This window comes from Tachysurus fulvidraco, chromosome 19 (assembly GCF_022655615.1).
Source record: "Tachysurus fulvidraco isolate hzauxx_2018 chromosome 19, HZAU_PFXX_2.0, whole genome shotgun sequence".
In the NCBI taxonomy this organism is placed as follows: Eukaryota; Metazoa; Chordata; class Actinopteri; order Siluriformes; family Bagridae; genus Tachysurus; species Tachysurus fulvidraco.
In genome coordinates, this window is record NC_062536.1 from 11,138,627 (window position 1) to 11,162,514 (window position 23,888).

The 23,888-nt window shown below is 37.4% G+C and overlaps 2 protein-coding genes across 4 annotated transcripts in view; both read right to left on the bottom strand.

Moving 5' to 3' along the window:
- ahcyl2b (adenosylhomocysteinase like 2b) overlaps nt 1–13,947 on the bottom strand; it is a 29,740-nt gene extending 15,793 nt beyond the window's left edge. Inside the window, exon 1 of one of the 3 annotated variants that reach the window (XM_027151386.2) lies at nt 13,583–13,946. In XM_027151386.2, coding sequence (XP_027007187.1) covers nt 13,583–13,894 — 312 coding nt within the window. In that variant the 5' untranslated portion in view covers nt 13,895–13,946. Of the gene's footprint in view, nt 1–13,582 lie in introns of all 3 variants that reach the window. The other 2 variants (XM_027151385.2, XM_047803804.1) reach the window with 2 other exon arrangements.
- A 1,254-nt stretch (nt 13,948–15,201) lies between these two features.
- LOC113645657 (transmembrane protein 209-like) lies at nt 15,202–23,460 on the bottom strand. Its single transcript, XM_047804285.1, has 13 exons — nt 23,305–23,460; nt 23,153–23,211; nt 22,934–23,065; nt 22,318–22,544; nt 21,698–21,796; nt 21,255–21,326; nt 20,931–21,027; nt 20,705–20,830; nt 20,495–20,592; nt 17,945–18,059; nt 16,425–16,522; nt 16,263–16,336; nt 15,202–15,634 (listed from the first exon to the last, which is right to left on the bottom strand). Exons 1-13 carry the CDS (start codon nt 23,439–23,441, stop codon nt 15,583–15,585), a joined length of 1,386 nt encoding a protein of 461 aa, XP_047660241.1. The 5' UTR covers nt 23,442–23,460; the 3' UTR covers nt 15,202–15,582.
- Nucleotides 23,461–23,888: the final 428 nt, after the last annotated feature.

Here is a 23,888-nt window from a genome sequence, read left to right on the forward strand (position 1 = left end):
GGACTGAGAGAAATACATTTTTGATTCTTTTTTGTGTATATACTGTACATGTGAAAGAGTTGACAATAAAGAAAAACTTGAACTTGAACTTGAATCTTTGATACTGCTTTTTTTTCTGGCCAACAGATGTAGGTGAGGTCTGATGAGTCCACACTCAGTATTCATAAACAAAAGGCAGTTTAAAGGGCAGCAGTGGAAAAAGCAGAGCAATCTCAGACTGTCATAACACCTTTGGTACATTCAGTTGATTTAATACCACAGTAAATGTCTTTGTATAATAAAGAACATAGAGAAATAAAGCATTGTGCTATTGGGTTAAAAGAGTTATACAAAATGTGTGTGTAATCTAATCCCTCTTTGAGAAGAGTATTCTTTGCTCAGCTGCAAAGTAGGGGGGTGCCAGATAGGTCGATTAAAAAACTTTTATGCAAAGTCATCTGATACGATTCCCTGCCATTAATAAAACAAACTGCCTCTCTCTTCTGCTGAGAGATGCATCTTGATACTGAGCATCAGCTGTGCTTTGGGGAAAAAAAAGTCAGTAATATCAACAAGAGCCTACATGATGCAGTACTATAAGATTCTTGCAACAGGGTCTCAAATCAACAGCAACATAACCACTAAAGTCAAGTATGACTCTAGTCTACACATCAAATCGTATCACAATTAAAAATAAATTCTACATATTCATAGATATTTGGTCCAATGACACAAACTGTTTAAAAAGTTGATGCTGGCTATGACAGAACGGGGTCAGAACACACAGAGCATTGCCGCTTGTTGTGTATGAAGCTGTCTAGACGCAGACCAGTCAGAATGCCCAGGCTGACCGCCGTCCCCTCTAGGTGCTGTCCAAGTGAACCTACAATTGGCAACTGGGCATCAGAACTAGACTATGGAGCAATGGAAGAAAGCAGCCTGGTCTAATGAATCACATTTGTTTGTTCATCATGTGGACGGGTAGGTGTGTGTACTTTAATTTCCTGGGGAAGTGATGGCACAACAATGAGAAGAAGGCAAGCCAGTGGAGGCATTGTCATGCACTGGGCAATGCTTTGCTTTGATGTGGCCAGGTACCACCTACACAAACACTGTAACAGACCAAGAACACCACTTTATAGCAACGATATTCCCTAATAGCAGTGGACTCTTTTAGCAAGAGAATGCTCGGCCTCTAAATTCCTCAGATCTCAATCAGATCAAGCATCTTTGGGATGTGCTGGACAAGCAAGTCTAATACATGGAGGTCCCAACTCACACAGGATCTGCTAAAAAAGTCTTGGTGCTAGATACCACAGCACAAAGAGGACCTACACAATATTAGGCAATTGGTTTTATTGTTATGGCTTATATCAGTGAATATCCATCAATTCCAGTCACTAATATTCAGCATCAGAGGACAAAAAAAAATCCTTATCCTGAAGCAGAGCGGCAGCTTCAATAAAACCCTAAGTGCACTCAGGTGGCCGTAAACCTGCTCCTGTGATCCAGTTCTGAAAACCTTTGCAAATGCACCACGTGACAAAAGGCAATCATTGTCTTGAGGCTTGTGGATAAAAGCTTCTATTTATGTGCCAGATGGTGTCCCTCTGAGGCTCTGAGTAAGCACTGAACAGCAAGTGTGATGTTCCTTCCTTCAAGTCTGGATAAGGGCACTAAAAACATCTTCTAATGATGTGTGATTCATTTGCAGTGCTGATAAGCGGGGAAAGCAATTTGTTCAGGCAAAGAAATAGAAGCATTACTCAAAAGGTCCTGCTGAGTCTTCAATGGATCAACAAGAGTGAGTTAATCATTTATAAAGCCTGAGAAATTATAAGAAAAATATCAAGACTTTTAATGCCTATTTTTCCCAAAAAGTGTCAAAGGTGGGCTAGAAGAAATTGTCAGTCAGGATAAAGGAAAAAAAAAAACAAACAAAAAAAACACTCTGGACCTGAAAGAGAATCAGCCTCAGGTTTTTCATCCCATAGGAGTTCAAATATTGTACATAACGCATAAAGCCATAATGCAGGACTTGTACACGGTTAATTCAGCGAGCTCTTCACTGGCTTCAGACCTGCAGACAGGACAGAATATTGTCCATCTAAAGAAAAAAATTCACTTAATGACTTAACTTTGCACTTGGGAACTGAACAAAAATGTACTCATAAGCACAAACATGTTAAAATGTAAATGTCAAAAAGCTTACTTTTTGTGTTAATAGTACTTAAAATAATTAAGTAGTTAATAGTAGTTAAAATAATTTTATAGTGTTTAACCTGAAGAGGATATATGTACTAAAAGCATGAAAACTAACAAAAAAGTGACTAAAACCTTATTTCTCCTCAATGAGAACAGCACAGCTGAACTCACCATAACTGAGGTATTTCTTTCTACATGCACACAGCTGACAGAGGGAGCAAACCTAATTATATATAAATCATTATGCTCATGTAATTAGCACAATTTGCTGCAAATGTTTTCCTGATACACAAACTCTTCATTGTAACCCAATTAACTGTAAAACTCTCCATGAGGATTGTGTTGGCTGCTACAACAATCATCGTAAACCCGACCACAAGGAGTCTAAAATACAGTAGTGGCATTGGGGAAAGAAACCAAAAACAGGCTACTGGTTTTTGTGATCAATTCTTCTGTATAAACTTCAATCAAGCTGACTGAAATCACAAGAATAACTTTTTTAATAATAATAATTTGCTTTAAGCCCAGGTATATAATTAGAGCATCTTTCTTTTCTAATCAAGCTGTATATTTAAATAGTGATGAGAACTAATAAGGCACATGATATAAACTATGATCCCATGATAGGTGACTTTGAATGTTGAAATGTTTAGCCACAAGGTACTGATTTCACTTTCATGATTCCCAAAAAGATAAATGAAAGTATCTGCTAATAGACCAAAACTTTGATAAAAACAGCTCTTTTATTCACCGCTGCAAGAATTTCGGGAGATGTTCAGTAGATATTACACAACTGTCGTGACTTAAATCACTGCTCCACCCAAGATCAACCAAGTTCATGTACACAGCTAATTCAGTCTTACGGCAATCTTCATAGGAAAGTGCTTATGCCTTTAAAACATGATATTCTTTCAGGAATTAAGTGAAAGAGAGTAAAACTGGTTTTCATCTAGTGAAAGGGCTAATGTTCCAACAGGTGCCAAAGACTTTAAAAGGGCATGAGATACAAGTCAGGGCATGAAGCTTTGCATGCTAATTTATCCACACTGAGAAGGATTTTTAGAAAGACTGGAACTATATATTTCTCTCACCAACAATAACTGCTTCACTTAAACATTAACAGTCCTTTTTAGAAAAAGGATACAGAATGAAGCAAATTCCAGGGTTAAGTTTTTGCTGGGAATAATATACTGATGACTGAGGTGTTAAGACTATTAGTGCTAAAAAAGAGCTTAAAAATATTTTCTTTTTTCAAAATCCAAATTGCATATAGACCCTTTCATAAATACTTATATATTACATTTAAAAATGGAGACTGAAAGGAGGAAACATTAACTTTTTTCAGATAGCCCTCAACATTCAAATAATAAATGAGGACGTTCCGGCTATTATATAATACATTTCCAATCATGCAGGACTGATTTGATGGAGTAAAGCATGTCAGCATGAGGAGGTGTGAAGGCCGCCTGCAAGCTAGCAGTATCTCACTCTAGGGTACAAGACACTCACAAGTCTGAAATCTATTCAACAGATGCCTTTGATTTTTACCTGAAATAGGACAAAAAGACAAATATCACTCTCATTTGTGCATCATAGCTGTTTGTCACTGTTAACCACAATAGAAGCACACCCTGTTTTACCTCTGTCACAGTAAACATGGAAATCATTTGGTGCTGATAAATCTACACACACGGACTGATATGTCTCTCCGAGTCACACTCTGTGGTCTGTCTCAGTAGTTGATCTTTGAAAGATAACCAGCAAACGAGGTAAAATGTGAGTTTGATTAACAGGGCTCTCAAGTGTGACATTTCCAACCCCTCAGCAACCCCCCCCCCCCCAAACAAAAAAAACAAAAAACTGTTTTACCAGGATCACATTTTAACCCAATACAAAGTATTTGTTCAATTTTCATTTGTTTGTGTGTGTGTGTGTGTGTGTGTGTGTGTGTGTGTGTGTGTGTGTGTGTGTGTGTGTGAGTAAGTGAGTGAGTGTTTAAAGTCATGACTGAGGACAATGTCCCGTCCAGAGACAAGCTGTTTCGTGTTGAGGTCCAACCGACAATTGAAAATACACTCTCTAATAAATGTTTTTTTTTCCATTGGTTGTTGCGTTAAATATTACCCAGATAATGCTATTGTCTGATTGGCTATTGTGTACCCTCTTTTTTTGATTGGCTGATAAGTGTCAGGCTTGACTAAGTACTCCAGGGGAGACGCGCTTGATTCCCGCCCGGTTCCATAGAGACAGCGGTGTGGACAGATGCATTTTGGGCGCTGCGGCATATTAAATATATGATAAATTGTAAGTTTATCTGCGTAACAAATACGATGCATGGAGGGAGAGCGTGAGAAAAGACCTAAATGAGTGATTGTTACGCTTAATGCATGATACATGATAGCCCTGGATAAACATTTAATTACAGCTGCAGTATGTAAGATTTAAAGCTCCCTTCTCTCATGGCTAAAAGAATCTTCTACTCAGCAAGATAAGGCATCATTAACCCTGAGCTCAGCATTCAATGTAAATAAAATATCACTTCACCACATTACATGAGATAATTGTATTATTTACATTAGATCAATCATGACAGACACAACAATATGTTAAAAATGTTAACAATAAATCATACAGTTTTATAATTGTTTTGCGTAGTTAAGTACATCATAAACTCAAAATCATTATACATGTTAGCTGGCAAGTTTCTTACAAACAATACATGCTATCATGGTGTGGCTCATTATATATTTCTCACTTCGTAGCTTGAACAAATCAAGCTTGAAAAACACCTGAAATCTGAAATCCTGAAAATCTGATGTACAGCTCATTCTTTACCAAAGACAGACATAACAGGCACAAACATGTACCTTCTGTCTCTAATCATGGCTGCTATCCTGTAAAAACATGAAAGACAAATAATGTGATCGAAAGTCTTTACAGTTAATGTGCTAGTCTGTGGGGGAAAATCATTAGATAGATAGATAGATAGATAGATAGATAGATAGATAGATAGATAGATAGATAGATAGATAGATAGATAGATAGATAGATAGATAGATAGATAGATAGATAGATAGATAGACAGACAGACAGACAGACAGACAGACAGACAGACAGATAGACAGACAGATAGACAGACAGATAGATAGACAGAGGGAACACAATGTGTGACAAAATAAAAAAAAAAAGAAGCAGCAGCAGCTAATTTTACACTTGCTGCAGTTTGCCAATTATGTCCAGATTCTAATGGTGGGGACTGAGGGCTGAAGATGTAGTTAAATTACAGGTTTGCATGGGGATGCTACTGAAAATAGCAGTTTCCTTTATGCAGTGCTATAATTACGTTTAACACACTGTGGTGTGAAAGTCATATAGAGGCTCGTCGTTTTAGGACAGTTTTTTGTCACACAACATGTTGTATGGTATAACAACATGGTATATAATACTTTTGGATATAGAGCAAACCCAATTAAAATGCAACTTAACATCCTGTTAATGACTATAAGATGGAAAGTCCCCTAGACATGTATAACAGTTTCTGTACAGAAATGACCCGAGCCTTGAAATCAGGCAGACAGGAAACAGTCCAGACGGCAAAGTGGCTCTATTGTAAGAGTTCTTTGTGACGCAGCTTTTTTTTTTAAATGAGGCCTCTTTATGAGTCACTATAGTCCTTTGTGAAAAATTAACAAGAAGGATTAACCACTATATTTTTCACAATAAATCGATGGTACATGTAACTCAACTGCTGCACCTAAATGTGAGAAACAATTAAAACCATTAATGAATAGGGAGGAGGGAAAAGGGGGATTAATCTGTACACATGCTACTATACTTTAGGTCAAATGTCCAAGCATATGACATGGATGTTTATTTTATTGCAAGATACATGATCACCTTTTGGTCTTAGCCAACCTGCAAGCTACAAAAAGTCAACCTGTTAGTCTCTTAAATCAATGACCAACAACTGGACAAGGAATTAAACAAGAATGACTTGATGTCAAGGAAAGTTTAGTGCATCTTATTACAAATCAATATACTTCAAATGTTATTAAAATATACTTCAAAAAGAAGGGAAACTCCATCACACAGCATCTGCTAAAAAGGGTATCTGTCGTTCCTAACAAATGCCCAATGGTCCTGCTGTCTAAGAAAACCACAAAACCACACAACTAGAAATCTAATTTTTTTTTTTCTTCCTGATTTGAAGTGTACTTGTGATAAAGAAAAACTACGTCACAGATATGGCACTCAATCAGCTTATCAAGAATGTTTGCACTGATCTGCTGTATAAGGGGAAATCTGGAAATTATTCAGATGAACAAAGTACACACAGTAATCCTCCTAGGCACAAATGGCTGGTAACAATTAAGCTATAAATATTATATAAGAGCCTTCCATATTCCACTGCACAAGCGACCTTCACAGTATGGCAATATTCAGAGAACTTTGGCTGAGATTACAGAATATCTTTGCTTCTTAAAAAAAATTACTTCTTTTAATAAAAACAATGGATTGGGTAAGGTACTATTTTCCATTACAAATTAGAGTAACGTTAGATATTAAAGATAATAGACAGAGAAGTACAGAAAATGAAGAAATTTCTTAGAAGTAATCTATAAATAGGTTCATATATTTAGACATCATCATTTATGGCAAAAACCGTTTCAACTGCTTTAACAGCTGCATGTGTACTCATATACAAGACAGGACTAGGAATCATATTTCTACAGACCTGAGCTACATCAAGTTATCACAATGCAAATCAAATATTTATTAAATAAATGGCATAGTATATAAGAAGCGTTACAAATCAATGTGTCAGATAAATTAGCCACAAATTTGAATGAAGATTTATATGTTTCTACATTGTTTATAATCTTACTGTTCATAACTCATGTCACTGTTTCATTGAGGTTCTTAGACTTGACCCTACACACATAAATCCCTTATGTCCTCTCATTTTACATTCAGACCTTTATATCACCTCTAAAGCTAGTTTTACTGCACAAATGCCTTAATGTTTGATGCAATAAGCTTCTAATATATTTCAATACTAAAAGATTACATTTCAGTGTATTATGAGGGCAACATCCCAGAGATGCAGTATTTAAACATTCTGTAACCAGTAAGCATATTAATATTAAATCAGTGTGTTGTATGTGGCTCTTTAGACGCAAGTGCAAGCAGTTCTGTTCCATGATCAAGCTTTCTAGAGTTACGTTTCCGGCAATTCCTCCACACACTTTACAAGCGCTGCATAAACAGAATATGTCTAGACGTGCATAATCAATGACGAGGTATTTACTACAACAGACTGACTAGAACCAATGCCAATATTTGCTTTTTTTATTTGCTATTGTTTTGCAAATGAAAGCTAAAATTCGGCTCTATTGTTTCATTTTCAGCTTTTTATCTCAACCAAAGTTTCCTTCATTGTAAGTTCTTGCTATTCCAATAGTTTTAGGAATGTAGGTTCTCTGTGTTTCTATCTCTGCATTCCTCATCATCATGTAACTTTACATGGTGACAAATGATGCCTTTTTTACATAGCAGAGAAATTCTTTTGGAAATCATCTTGGCAACAACATGGGTATAAGCTTGGATTGTTACGAGAACCTATACAATTATAGCATTATTACAATTATAGCAACTAACAGAAATAGCATTAAACCAATAATATTAATTATTGAGTTGTACAAATTTGGCTATACTGTACATCGTAACTATTATATTCCAGCAGTTATTGACTCTTGCTTTCACAATCATTCATCATTAGGTGAGACCAGTGGAGAATCACAAAACTACTGTTTACACAACCACAAACACTCTTGATCACATGAGGGAGGAAAAAGAGAGGCTTATTTTTAAATTCTGATTGTTTGCAGTAGCTCCATATAAAACAATATACAGACTATGAACATAAATAAATTAGTGAGGACTACACAATTTGAGATACGATCATTGTGAAGAAAAGTATTAACAAATATTAAATATATTAAAATATATAATCAAGCATAGGGTTTATTCTCTCGTGTACATTGATGGCATATCTAAGTGATCAAGCAGGCATTCATGATGATCTGGATAACTTTGTTCTTGTGTGTAGGCCATCGCTGAAGAGAGCAGGGCAGGAAGCCAGGAATGGTTTATTACTGCACACAGGACTAACCAATAAGCATATTGTACTCTTTTATTAATAAGCACTAAAGACTTGTAACAAAAAAGTATAGGTTAAACCCATGAGTCATTAACACATGTACTTTTGCTGATGTTACTGTATGTATTATCATAACAAAATGGCACTAAATAATGGCACTGTTTCCTTAGATGTGCTTCATTTTCTTCCAATAATTGTTGTGGCTGTAGACGATATGAAAGAACTCTGCAGATCACATACATGAACTGCAGCAAGCCACAGGTATGCAACACGTTTTGACAGTGAAAGTGTGTTCTCTTATACGTCACACACACGTCTGAGCTATTTTAATTTTAACCTGTAAAATTAGACTCTTCATGGGGGGTGAGGGTGGGGGGGTTGACGTTTGACCAGCAGTCTATAAATGATAAACATGAATACAACCTACTTTCTAAGAAAATCTTATTACAAGCAGGAACTAGGCTATTTTGTCATTTAAAAGTACACGTGCTGTACAGCATTCTGTAATAATACCTCTTCTTAGTGGAATAATCCCATCATCTTTGGCTACCTATGACTCACTTACAGGACTTTCACTGTTGGCATCACGTGAGTTGCCTGATGGTTTAATGGCATGAGATTACAAACTTGGGGGGGGGGGGGGAGACAGCTCCATCTCCATGGGTGTGTCTGAAACATAAATGTAGCTACTTATTTAGACTACATACAGCAGCAGGAGGACATGAGTCACATTCAAATTAAATGTTTGCATAGATTTTATATAACTTTAGTTATATTTTATATAACTTCATCTTAACAGTTTTAAAGATAGCATACTGTATATATCACCATTGTCATACATAGTACATAATCTATAATCTATCATGTACAATAATAATTACCATTTATCCAACAAATAATAAGGTAAAAAAATATTCATTATACATTAATTTACCCCGAATGGTAAATTATTCCATTTCACCTGACTTTTAGGGATATCATTGTGTATATAGTGTGATGCATTGTGATTTTGACTTTGTAAGACAGTACAAGTAGCAGCATACCTAGCACCAGAAGTCACTGCATATTGCTTTGAGGGGAAATGATGGTGACATCGAGAGAGCAGTTAAAGAAAGCAACAAATAAAAGTGTCTTTTCACTCAAACACGTACATGTTTAAATTGCAAAGATGCCATAGCCATCCAAAGCAAGAGAGCAAATCTGGCAAACGCACATTAAGTGGGAGGACTGCTATACACTATTCAGCCTTGTCAATCTCAGTCACTCAGGTCAATCAATAGTGCCTGTGCATCACGGATGAACAGCAGGTTGCAGTACTCTGGCCTTTGCAGTACTCTATTTTCGCTTCTCCACACTAACAATAATGAGTTCTGAGATAAATGCAATCCATTAGAATTCTTAAGTTATCATCTGAAACAGTCTCGTTCCTTATTTGTAATTGGTTACAGTCACTGGATCTGCAGTGAAACAATGCTCACGCATCCCAAACTTCGAGGTAACATATTGTTTAATATTATTGCAGCAGCAATTTTCTTTTGGCCTGTCACTTTTCCCCCCAACACAATCTGAATAATCTCCTGTTGTGGACAATTAATGACAGTATCAAGTAATGCTGGGGCAGATATAATGAACAAAACTCACTGTATGCTTCCATCACCCGCTTCTGTAGGTGAGCGAGCCACTTAATCTGTGGTGTGGGGACATGGGCAGACATGGATTAGAAGAATCCATCTATGTAATACACTAGTCCCCCGTCCTGGTCCGGGGGATCAGCAGCTCCATGACATAACACACATTTAGCAAGCTGGCTTTCATAGAAGAGAATCAAAGAATAAAAACTATCTGCTCCTGAAACCGCTAGCAACAAGCCCAGTTACAAAAAGCAGCCTTTTATTGCACTCTAATGATAAGAGAGAGCATGTTACAAGGATATTTGGGACTTCACTACAGTAAAGAAGACTGTAATTTTTTTTGGCTATGGAAAACTGAACCATTTTATTGCTAAAGACGAAAGATCAAAGTTATCTTGGGCCGTGATTTAGCAAGCAAGTATATGACCTTCAATCACTTACTAGCTATAAATCATTGGTAATTGTTATAAGGTTATTAACAGAACTCCTAAAACCCTTCAACCATTAAACCTCTATAAAACCTTTGTGCTTTCACTCAGGCAAAGCTTAACGGGTAATATCTTGTATAAAGAAAATGAACACTTCCCAGATTAACAATAGCCTCTGCACTGACTTTATGCTGTGTTGCCCATTCCAAAGATACATTTATATTAGTCCATGAGTGGAACCACACCAAATTAAAAATGGTCTGATCATCGGTTCCAGTAAGAGAGACTAAGCAAACAATTACAATTACAGTAAACAATTATTCCTGTGGTCAGCAATCAGAACCCATTTACACACAGACCCTAAAACAGCAAAGAAGGAAAGACATACTCCTCGATCTGTCCCAGACTACTTAAAGCTTATGAGTGTACATATGGCAGGGCCAGCACTTAAGTTTGCCCTCCTTGTCATTTCTCAGATGTGACTCAGCTGCAATTCCACAAAATTATAGGGCAAATCGGGTTACTTTTTTCCCCATTTAAATCAAGCAAATGTCCAAAGATGAAATACTTGTTGCTGTGCAAAAAAAAATTCTTTACAGAGACCAGAGAGATCAAAGTAACCCCTGGAGGCGAAAAGATCTCAAAGTGTACTTTGATGGAAAGCTAAAGATTGAGTTTCTTTCACGCAACGGGCCTCATTTATCAAACTGGATACAAAATCAATTTATTCACAGGAGCAATAAACATCAAATGTGGTGTTTGTGAGAGTCCTGTTAGTTTGGAAACATGAGATTCTGTGTTATCATAAATTTATGTATGATACTCAATAGTAATGATTGATCAGCATCAATTTCTGGAACTGGTGAGTTACTATGCTTTCAAGTTTAAAAGGATTATTCATTTCAATTGCACACACAAATCTAACAAAGTTTTGTGCAACTTGATCAATTCATATTGATGATTTAAAAGAAAGCAATCCAAAACAAAAGAAATAGGAGGAAAAGTTTTTGTGTGTCTGTAACCATGTTCACATCACCAAGTGAGACCATTTATTTAGTTTTTTAATTGAGTTGTGAGATTTAAAAATCTTGGATTTTAGTGGAAAGCCACTTCTCAACATTGGCTCTAAGACATGGCTGTGCAACGTCAATGACAACATGCTACCTTTTCAAAATGCTTATCTCACGGACACCATCATCATCATCATCCAGCGTCAGCAAAGCAGAAAAAAAGATGATCAAGTTGTTTTTTTATTGTCATTCCACTATATAACCAGTATACACTGGAACAATGTTGTTTCCCCATGACCATGATGCAACACATGATACAATAGCAAAGTATAAAGGGCTATGTAAGCGCAAATAATAAACTAGATCATGTCCTCTAAACAAGAGGAACAGTGTTAAGTGGGAAGGAACTAGTGCAAAAAACTCTACGTAAACTAGTGATTTTGATAACAGCAATAAAATAGTTGGAAAAGTAAAAATGTCCACAAGCAGCAATAACATAGTTAACTGGTATAACTATAACACATACATTTTCCAGATATGCAGTGGAAGGATAGGAGAATTGGTCATTTACTTGATTATTTGGGGGATTTATTTAAGCAATACTGGAAGGAACCTACCAAAACAGAGTAGTGTTCAAAACAATTGGTCGAGATGTTTGTTTCTGTGGCACAGGTGCATTCCCATTAAAGACATGTATGCATTCATCTGTGTCAGGAATGTAAACCATTGGGATAGACGTTATTTGTTTTTGGAGTAGCTTTTTATTTTTACAGAACGAAAACAAAACATTTTTAACCTAAAGGACTGATAACTCAGGCCCAGTAATCGAGAATGTGAACATTCCTGCAGGCACATAATGATCTGGATGACCTTGTTCTGACAGTGTGTAGGCTGATGCTGAAGACATCAACCGTGGGAAGTGGGTTGACTAGTGTACTTAGTTTACATACATACACACACACACACACACACACACACACATATCTATATATATATATATATATATATATATATATATATCTATATATATATATATATATATATATATATATATATATATATATATAGAGAGAGAGAGAGAGAGAGAGAGAGAGAGAGAGAGAGAGAGAGAGAGAGAGTACAGCCACGCATGAAAAACATTCCTTTTTCATATATGTTTAAGAAGGGCACACGTATGTATGTGTGCATGTGTGCGTGTTAAAGAAGGCCCACTAGAAGGATGGAAAGATGGAATGAACAAAAAACAAACCCATCCCTTTGTGACAAGTGATGTGGCTGTTTTTGACGCCCATATAAGAATAAAATCACCTGATTCGACGTACATGTTATTATAACGTGCGTTATTACACAAACATGTCCACGTCACACCGAGGCGATGACGTCACGCCAGGCGACCACCACGTGTGAGTAGCGTCTTAATGAACACAATAACGTCTGCTTCACGTACATCTCATGTGGCGTGTGAAAGTATTCCAGTATTTCAGCTCCGTTCAATTTGTGCCAGTCATAAACAAGCAACAATTAAATGTAGAGACAAAAGACACTCGGACACAAATCCGACTCCAAAATAATCTGTGTATTTCCCAGGAGACAAAGTGCTAAAGCTACTTAATTTCTATGGCACTCGGTACATAAATAAGATCCAGCGCAATCACAGCGCACTGCGGACTAGCATGCTAGCAAGCTAAGCTACATCAGCTAGCTGAACCTGCGTTATAGCGCACGGCGTTAACGTTACATAAACAGTCCAAACGGAGTACAGTAACCTCGACACGGTGGCTGTTAGTTCATATAAAACTTTACGTGCTGTTTTATCTTTAAACGTTGTGTGACAAGAGAAACCTCTGTTCTTTAACCCCAACGGTGCTTTCTTGCTTGCTAACTTTCCTTTTCTTGTCACTGGTTAGAACCTAACCGACATATTTATCAGGCTATTAACGTCACGTGGATATGTGGATGTTAATTGTAATATGACAAGCAAAAACATCCGAGTTACGCTATTAACGAGAAAAAGACCTGCCGTTAAAACCGTTAGCAGTGCGCGAGCCTCCGTCACACAATGACAAGCTAACAAGCTAATGAGGAAAAAAAAAAGCCACAACTCGAACAGCCCTATTTTGGTACCGCAGGATACGTTTCTACGTACAGAAATAAATCGGCTATAGTTACCTTTTTCATGCGAGGAGCCTCAGCGACCGTTCCGTCGCTGTTAACGAACGCTTCGCCGCCGTTTTGTTGCGGGTCCGGTCGTTTCATCGCTGACGCTTGAGGCATCTTCACCGGGTTCGGGCTCACAGGACTCGGGTCGCCCCTGACAACGGGCTCCGACAACGGACATGTCACAGAAACATTAGCCTCGTTGTTTAACGAGCCCTTTTCATCTGTTTTGGGGTTAACGGGCGAAACGACCGGCGATTCTTTCTTAGGGACGTCTTTTAACTCGACCTCAGCCATTTTCGCTGCCACAACCTGAACTGACATCGCGGCGATCCACAGTGTTTTTACTGAACCGAGGAACCGACACACAACCGGAAAAGAGTGGAGAAGGACGAACCGAATCACCGCAAAGGATTGTGGGAGTTGTAGGAAGAGTATAGCAGGCTACTGGGGTCAGGGGTGTGTTTGTGTGTTGTTTTTTTTAAACAAACGTTCAGTGGATATATTTAATGTTTTACATGCAGTAAATTGTCAAAAAAAAGGTTGCTGAAATAAACATTCTATAAGAGAGAAGGTTGAAATATTGTTGTTTTTAACATTCAGTTTGAATTCGATACTTAGATCAGGTGGACATTGTTTACATTTATAAAAGCAAAACATGGCATAAAGAGAACACAATTACACAAGCACATAGAAGTCTAAAAATGTGCATTTTATTTATTGCATGTCAAAATAACCAAAAAAAACTCCCAAGAACTGAATCAAAGAAGTCCTTTTGGCAGATATCTCCCAAAATCAGCCATGTGAGTGCTTACATAAAATATTTGCTGAAGATCAAGCTGTAAAAAAAAGATGCAAATTAAACAACAAATAATAAGATGCTCCATAATTTGGTCCATTAGCAGGTCAGATCATGAAAAAAATAACTATTTATCTTTATGCGTCTCACACACAAACACACACACACACCCCTGATCTAAAGTGTGATTACGATAACTGCTCCCTGTATAAACCTTTCCTGTAAGGGAAATTACAGCTTCAGCTAAATCTTAATCAGCTCAGGGAGTAATCGCCATTCTGTTGTGTGAGTGTGATGAATAACTGTAGAAAGTGAGAAGCACATTACCAGTATTCAGCACAACCAAAACCACATGTCAGAGTTTGTTACGTAAACATTTTCTCACATCAGACCTTAATTGGTGAACATCATATTTCCTGAATGCAGAAAAGTTTCATTAACAAACTCATAACCAGCAAAAAGCGAGTCTCATTTAGGTCCTGTTACCTAAATAGTTTATATAGTTTTAATAACAAGGATAACAAGCATGGGCAGAATGGGATGAGAAATATACTGTACAGCAGAGATAAGAGGTTTATGCCTTCAACAAACTCACTGATGCTTCACTAAACCACTTAGAAGAATGGCGGGCATAGATGCCTTTATTATCGCCACATATACATTACAGCACAGTGGAATTCTTTTCTTCACATACCCCAACTGAGGAGGTTGGGGTCAGAGTGCAGAGTGCAGAGTGCAGGGGCAGCTATAATACAGCGGAGGAGCAGGGAGGGTTGAGGGCCTTGCTCAGGGGCCCAACAGTGGCAGTTTGGCTGTGCTGGGCCTTGAACCCCGATCCTCCGATCAACAACCCAGAGCCTTAACCAGTTGAGCCACCACTGCCCCACTGCCCCACTTATACAGAAACATAAAAAAATACCAAATTCACACATTCAATGCTGAAAATCTCTAAGCTTTGTATGAAACAAAGCTGTCTCACATGTGGAACAAATGAAACACAACTTGTTCTGTAACATAACTTTCATATCAGAGCTGATGTTGGGCTGCAGTTGCTATAGCAACCAAAGAACCAGCCAGCTGTTTCTCCAAAGCACAGGAAAAACAGATAATATTAAATTACAACCACATACAGCCATGTACAATATATTACTCACAATGTGAGCAATTCAGGGTATTGTTTTTACTTGGTTATAACATGGTTATACCAGTATTACTACTCAAATATCCAAAGGATGTTGACTCCTGAGAGCCCCAGGATGACACATCTGTAGAGGAACAAAAAGACACACATCAGAATTTATTTCTCCCAGGTTACACAATAATTCAATTCTTGTGGCTTGTATTAGTCATTTGGTAAAGTTGTCAATGTGTTTTTGTACCCCGAATTGATATTAAAAAGTCATGCCAGATTTCCTGCTAGTTTCAGTAACACTAATTTTCTTCATACTCATATGCATGTGGCTAATCACCTATAAATCATTCTGTAAATTCACCGCATATCCAATTCGCATTTAGTGACATCTAATAAAACTTTTGTCTTTATTTAATAGTTAATCTTATTTTATGGATTTGTGTTGAATTATTTTAATTCAACTTGTTAATATGCAACAATGAACAAAATTTCCTCTAAATATGTGTATGCAGTCACAAAAATAGGCCATTAAATGTTAAAAAAAAAGAAGTAACATTTGTATTAACTAATGCATTATACAATTTAAAACTAATCAAGGTTCATATTAGTGAGGTTCCTTTTTACACATGTTTACACATGCTCAGAAGCTTTTATTAATTTTTAACCAAACTGGATTTTCATAAACACTGCAAATTCCTTGTGTAAATGCTCCAGTGATCGAGCCATGAATAGATATGTAGACATGACATGAGTACTCTTACCCCAGCATCCCAGTCTTCTTGGTTTTGATAATGTAAAGGAACATGAGGATTGTGTGGAACAAATTGTTTCTTCCCTACAAATCAACAAGCCACGTTACAGGAATAAAGGTAATAATAAACGGCATTAATCATATGGAGGGCACAGTGGAGAACACATTGTACCTTAGGCAGGCTGTAGATATGGCCTTGATACACAACCTGATAGTGAGGTGGGGTGATGCTGCTCTGGTGAATGCAGAAGAGGTTCTCGTTGAAAAGATCTGAATAAGCCATACCAAAAAATGGGTTGAAAAAAAAAAACATGTCTAGAAACAGGGGCGGCATTTCATCTGTGCTTATCCCTCAGTCAGGGATATCAAATACCTTAGCTTAGCCCTCAGTGAGAATTTAAAACAAGAAGAGTTTTACATGTTATACTGTATGACTACATAGTAAGCCAAAAGTTATGGTATTATTTAAAATGGCAAAAGTGGACACCAAAATGTTATGCATGATGTAATGATGCCAGTCTTAAATCAAATCAGCTCATGTATGTGTGCATTCTCTACAAACAGTGTCCAATGAATGCAGTCATTAATAAAAAAAATTCACAAGACAAAGAACAAATCAATAAATGTTATTTTTATTTATTATTGAATGGATTGTTTGCATTAATATTTTGTTTGTGCTATCAACTCTGGTAATAAGAATAGTGAAATTTCACTGCTTTTGGTTGCTGTCTTTGCGGCTTTCCGCTGATTAACGTTATATACGAATGCCTCCATCTCTGACTGCGCGTGCACGCTGCGCGTGCCTGTGCTTCTCCATTCCAATAAAGCAGACAGCTGATGACGCACTTTTGAAAGACTACAACGAACGCGCGTAAAAGCAAAGTAAAAAAAACTTGGATCAAACTGATAAATAATTTTCTTTCCCATCGATGACATGTCCTGCATTTTAAAGTAATTTTTATTGTTTATTTATGAAAGTAAAAATTACACTTTTAGTTTTAGGGTGGCTGAGATCACAGACAGGTGGGATGAAGCCACCCTAAAAAAGGTCTAGAACCGCCCCTGTCTAGAAATAAATATAAATGCAGGGCTGTCAAATGTCACGCATTGAGAGTGACAGTCACACATTTGGGTCTTTTGTCACGCTCTCCCGCCACACTTTTTGACTATTTATCATATATTTAATACGCCGGAGCAACCAAAATGTATCAGACCGCACCGCTACTTATCAGCCAATCAAAAAAAAAAAAAAAGAGGCTACACAATAGCCAATCAGAAAATAGCACTATCTGGGTAAGATTTAACGCAACAACCAATGAAAAAAAAAACATTCATTAGCGAGGGTATTTTCGATGGTCGGTTTGAACAAAACCTCAAAACGAAACAATCATGACCATAAAAATGGCTGGGTTTAAGCCGAACTGTTTTAAATGGGAGCAACATTACAAATGATAAAGGAGTCCAAAAGGCAACAAACACTTACAATAAGTAACAACAGTCATAATCTCTCTCTCTCTCTCTCTCTCTCTCTCTCTCTCTCTCTCTCTCTCTCTCTCTCTCTCTCTCTCTCTCTCACACACACACACACACACACACACACACACACACACACACACACACACATTAATAAATGGAAATTAAACAAATACTTTAAATGAGCCCTGTAAATGTTAGCATTTTTTATGGCTTTACCTGGTTTGTTTGGAGTCTGGATAAAATGTTGAGAGGTGAAGGTTTTTCCATCTGGGTACTTTGGGTGAGGAGGAAGTCTGGAGTCCAGGTATGTGCACAGAATATTCATGAGGATCTAAAAGAAGTTAAACAAAACAGTCAAAGCTATTCGAATAGTAATGTGGAAGGTCAAACATTCCTATAGTCCCTGTTTACATGGTGCATTAATATACGTATATGTGGCCAAGGCTAAATACAGGTGTGAACAGGGCCAAATGTGTCTTGAAGTTGCACTGTGATCCAACTTACTGATTTTAGTAAGCTAGAAATTATTTAATCAATGGAAAACAATTAATCAATTCTCTGTTTCGATGATAATTCTGTGATATCAGAGATTAAACCAGTCGCTTCATTCGTATTCTACACCCATGTGGCTAAGCTTTTATTTTGAAAAAGTGTATAACGTGCGTAATGGCACCACCTACCGGCTACATTATGTAAGTAATTAAACACTGATTGGAAGAAGTCACGTGGGTTTATCAATTTTGTGGTTTAAAGTCCTCATAAACTGGCATAGGTATATACACTAGATGTCGCCTTGGGTACGGCAGTACATTGGAACGAATGCGTCAAAAGAGTCGCCATCTTGGTACAGGGGACCCCCTCCTCTTAATGCATCAGCGTCAATGTAGGCAAAGAAGTAAAATCACCACAATGAGTGTCATGAATCATGATGAATGCAATTTTCTAGTTTTTTTTGGTTCGTTCCAAATGTCAGACATGTATTTATCATTAAATCCAGAGAAAATTTAAGGTTTTGATATTAAGATACTCTACTTTTTCAAAATATAATGCATAGTGCTAGTAGGTCTAAGTTAATTAGTTACATTCTTCCACTTGAGTAAACTTCAAATGAACAATCGCTACTTACCTTATAGCCTACTGCATGCAACACTGCTACAATGGCATGACTATACATGTTCATTTAAACATTAAAATTGTATTGGTTTATTAAATATGACACACAAAGCAATTTGCAGGTGGAAGCAATTCACAAATTTGAGAGGAACATAATGTGAAAGTTAGATAGTTGAGGTGCCAAAGACTGTTCAATCTTTTCTTTATTCCTGTCCCGCAATACTCTTGCCACATTAAATAAGTATGTAGTAAAGTCACATAAACCAAAAAAAAAAAAAACAAAGTTTGACTTTGAGGCTGAACTTGTGTGTTACACTGCCAAGCTAACTGGTGACATCCTTCCAGGACTATCAGCTGAGTTAGTATAAGTGTTTAGTATCCCTGCAACAACACAACCTTACACAGTTTCTTCCTGACACTTTTGCTCTGCAGTTCTAGAGTATGAACCTTTGCGACATGGTGTTGTCTCAACTTATGAAAGGCACAGACAACCAGTGAAATTAAGCTACAGTCATCATTGTCTATGCCATCTTGATGCCAATGTGATCATGAAGACCAAATATGTCATATTATACATTTTCTTTAATTAACATATGATAAAAAAATCCAAAACCTTTTCAGGCATAATCTGATTAAATGTCCTTAAGTGAAGTAACTTGATAAAAGAGCATTCTACTTGTGTTAAGTCCAGGACAATCTAATAAAATATGTTTGACAGATAAGGGAATCTTACAAAACATACATAAAGTTGGTTCTTCACCTTTCTTCCCCTTTCTTCACCAAAAAGCATGGGTCAATTTTTAATGTCCTTATTAAGAGCTTTGGAATCTACAAACATTGCCGGTTTTAATAACTGTCAAAAACTAATAGGTAACTAGCATGGATTAGCTGCGGTCGTTAACCAAGGACTGAAACAAACCAATGCAACCAGAAATATAATTTCCTAACATTGAATATTATAAAACACATTGTGAAATGTAATCCCTTGCTGTCTGGTTTTTATATTTCGTTCGTTTGAACAACCAAACGCAGCACAGACGTCCGGCATCGTCCATGAATTTGAAGTACAAGACACCTGTACAAAGATGGCGGATGGTTTTGACGCATTTTTAGGACCCCAAGGTGACATCTAGTGTAGATATCTATGATAAACTGGACTTCTGATTAGACAGAGAGCGATTTCCTGTCAAAAAAGAATAAAAGCCAGACTTATGGCTGAAAATAGTTTGCGTCTTTTCCTCAGCCCGTACTCGGCCACGACTGCACTGCCTCACAAACTTTATCCAAACCCAACAATCCCACTAGGTGAGTCGACCGAAACATCGTATTTGTTCATATTACATTAATATTTATCCATCTTACATTCAAGGTGGGGATGTCACAAAACATTGTCAATCATAACCTTTTTGCGAATGTGACCCATTTTTAAGAACCACAGATTTATTCATGTCATTACCAGAACACATGATTAAAATGTTTAAAAATGGTCTGTAACCTGACATGTAATATGCTTTGCAGGACATATCTGCCTTAAACTAAACACAGAAGAAGACTGACATAATAAAATGTGCTTTCCAGGCTTGCTCGAGCAGAAATGATGCATGAAATCAGATCACAAGCATTCATTCTCCATAACGGGACAGGGGAACTCACATCAGAGTCAGTTGGGAGATCCGTGTCCCATTTCCTGTTCTTCAGGTTCCCGCCAGCGTTCCAGCGAAAGGAGCTCATGCAGCCACTGTGGGCCAGCTCTAAAGAGCATTAGCATAGAATTATTGCAGTAAATAAATCCTAAACAGACTCAAGCAAAATCAGCATTCCACATGCCACCCAATGCTGTGTGTTTTGTCCAAAGATAGTTACCCTTGATTCTCTCTACCAGATATTCCTGGTTGGATGTGATGTCCAGATATTGCACTATAGTGTTAAGAGTGGGAATGGCTGAGGCTTTGGCTACAGCAGCCTGTTTCAGATTGCTGATACTGGCCTCTAGAGGGAAAAAGAAAGCATGAAATGAGAATGTAAAAATGCAATACAAGGTGCTGGAAATAACCCTACAATAAATAACAATAATCATATGAGCAGATACCTCCTATCTGTAACTCCGGGCAGCCCATTCTCCTCAACTGGCTGTTAATGGATTCTATTTCCTTTACCAGATGAACCAGAATGGTGTCATTTATCCACTGCATGTGAGAGAACAGAACAAATAAGCTTCTAAAACTACAACAACAACAACAACAATAATAATAATAATAATAATAATAATAATAATAATAATAATAACAATAAACACAACCAAAATGGCATCTGTATTAGTTAGAATTTTGTGTCATTAAAATGATTTTTCCCCCTAAGAATCCTATTTTGCTTTATCTAAATAAGTTAATGAGAGTAACTGACTGCAACTCACATTTCTTAGTTTGGCGGTCCAGCTGTCAATGCTGTCAGTAACCACACGGCTGGTTGTGATCCGTGCCCAGACCTGAGCAACACAAAAATAATTCAAACAATTCATATGAAATCTGGCTTCCTAACTAAAAAAAGTTACCCCACACACACTCCAACACTATGAACCATACAGCGGTGCACAGGTATTTGAATACCTGAATAAATCTTTGAGGGACCAGTATTCAAATGCTGTGTCAGGGGTAGATTTTGCTCTCATCTGGTTTTGTCTCTAGCACATTGAAATCAAATCCCAAGACAAGCATCTTTACTAACTTTACTAACTGCTTAGCTCTCTAAATGAATTGTGAATAAAAGCATTGGCCATATGAATAGATGTAAATAAGTAAACACAATATTTTTGGCCAGATCCTGTATCGTTATTATAGGAAAAGAAAAACAGTTAACCTCTTCACCAGCTTGTTTGGATCCCAGTTCAGTTTCGTCTTTGTGGGCAGAGGGAGCCTGTGAGTGGCATGCTGGCTGGTACTGGAACTTCCTCAGACTCTGAGCATTGTAAATCAAACTGTTGTAAATCAAGCGATAACAAGAACATTGTAATCATCAACAAAATACAGTGGTTAAGAAGAATAAAACATACGTCTTGTAGATATTATGAACATAATAATCTTTGAGGGGGTGAACAGAAATCCTTTTTTATATCACACCAAGCCTTCATTAATAAACCGTCAACCCATTCCAGCATGACAATGCCCTTGTGCACGAAGCATTAAGACATAGATTACCAAGGTTGGTGTTGCTCTTGTGGATGAATGAGCACAAATTCTACATCCATGTTATAATATCTAGTGAAAAGTCTTCCCAAACAATCAGAGGCAAAGTTAAAGCCCATGGTGTTGGAATGGAAGGGTTAATACAATGTACTAGGCAGAATTATAACAATATATTTAAAAAATGTCACATATGACATGTTTCATCAGAAGCTCTGGCTTCATTAAGGTTTGACAGCATATGATCTTATATAGTCAAATAAAAGCTCATTGGAATTCAGTGCTGTGTGTACAGACCTTGCCAAATGCCAAAGACGGTGAAAAAGGTCTACTGCTGCCAGGAGTGGAAGGGCTGCACAGAGGTGGGCTGAATCCAGACACACAGCTGGGGGAAAACTTCGGACTGGTGCTGGGGGGGCGCACCGCTCTGAAACTGAGCACGTTCTGTCCCTGTAGTGGAGACGACTGGGGAACCACCGGAGTCTCTTTCTTCTCTGGCTTTTGGGGAGGGGAGGCCTGAATTCCTGCAGGCAAAAGGTGTACAGCGTAGAAAGCAAACATACAAATAAAGATATTTTGCATATTAAGTCAGGAAGGACTTTCAGCCATATAGTCTGTTTTGAAAAGAAAAAATACAAACAATTGCTAAAGCAGCTAAGCATGGCTTATGCACATAGCCACTTTTATGAGCTTTTCATGTTCTAATTTTATGTGCTTTAATCTTAAAAGAAGCTCTTTGGTATATACTGCATTATATCTATAACACCAATGTTAAACCTGCTGCAGCCATTTACTGTAGTGAACAAAAACGTCTTTTGGGATTGTGTACAGATTTCTAAATGGATCACAAGTCACGTTAGAAATACAGCTACATATCAACAAACATTTCTGCATGATGGTTATTCATAATTACCTGAGTTGCGGAGGTCGAGGAGTCGATGTTGCTCGGGTGAGAGAGTAATGGTTGAAGGCGCCATGGTGTACTTAAAATACTTCCAAAAATTAAAGACAGCACGCAGGCTGAACAGAGAGGCCATGGCAAGTTCTGGTAATTAAAAAAATCTTAGAACAAAATAACCGACAAAGATGTCATTTCAAAAAAAATTTTTTTATCCTTTGTATCCATACTTACCAATGTACCAGATTGGCCAATAAGTTATGTTATAGTATCTGCTGAGGAGATTTCCTGACCTGCAACACATGTAAATACTCGTTAACATACCAGTGTGAAAAATACCACGTTACATATCACTTACATGCGAGATATTTTTTAGAATTCCTTACATTTCTGTGTAAATCATTCCAGCAAGAGAGACATTGAGAACCGCCCAGGCTAGGAGAACCCGACGCTTGTGTTCCTCTCTTCTCATCCTCATGGTCTTGTCAATGAGAGATATTGTCCCTTCTCTTTGTGGTGTCATTGCCTGCTTTGGTTTTGTGCTGTCTGTTAAGCAAAACAGACTCTTACATGAAAATGAACTGGATCCACCTCTTTGTCTTAGCCACACTGCTAGATTCAGCAACTTTTTAGACTCGTTTAGAAACTTCATTTGAAAACATAATTCAAGGCAAATCTAGTGGATACTTAATTTTTGAGTATGCATATTATGCATTCTTTGAGTCAAGAAGAAGCTTTTATCGTCATTTCAACCATATATAGCTGTTGCAGTACACGGTGAAATGAGACAACATTTCTACAGGACCAGGGTGCTACACAGAGCAAAGACAGAGCTAAGGACTTATTAAGTTAGTCCTAGCTACATAATGTGCATCTGTACAACCTGGGGCAGTGAGGGACAAGACAAAAAGACAGAAAGACAGTGCAGGACAAAAGACAGTGCAGGACAAAAGACAGTGCGAACAATTAT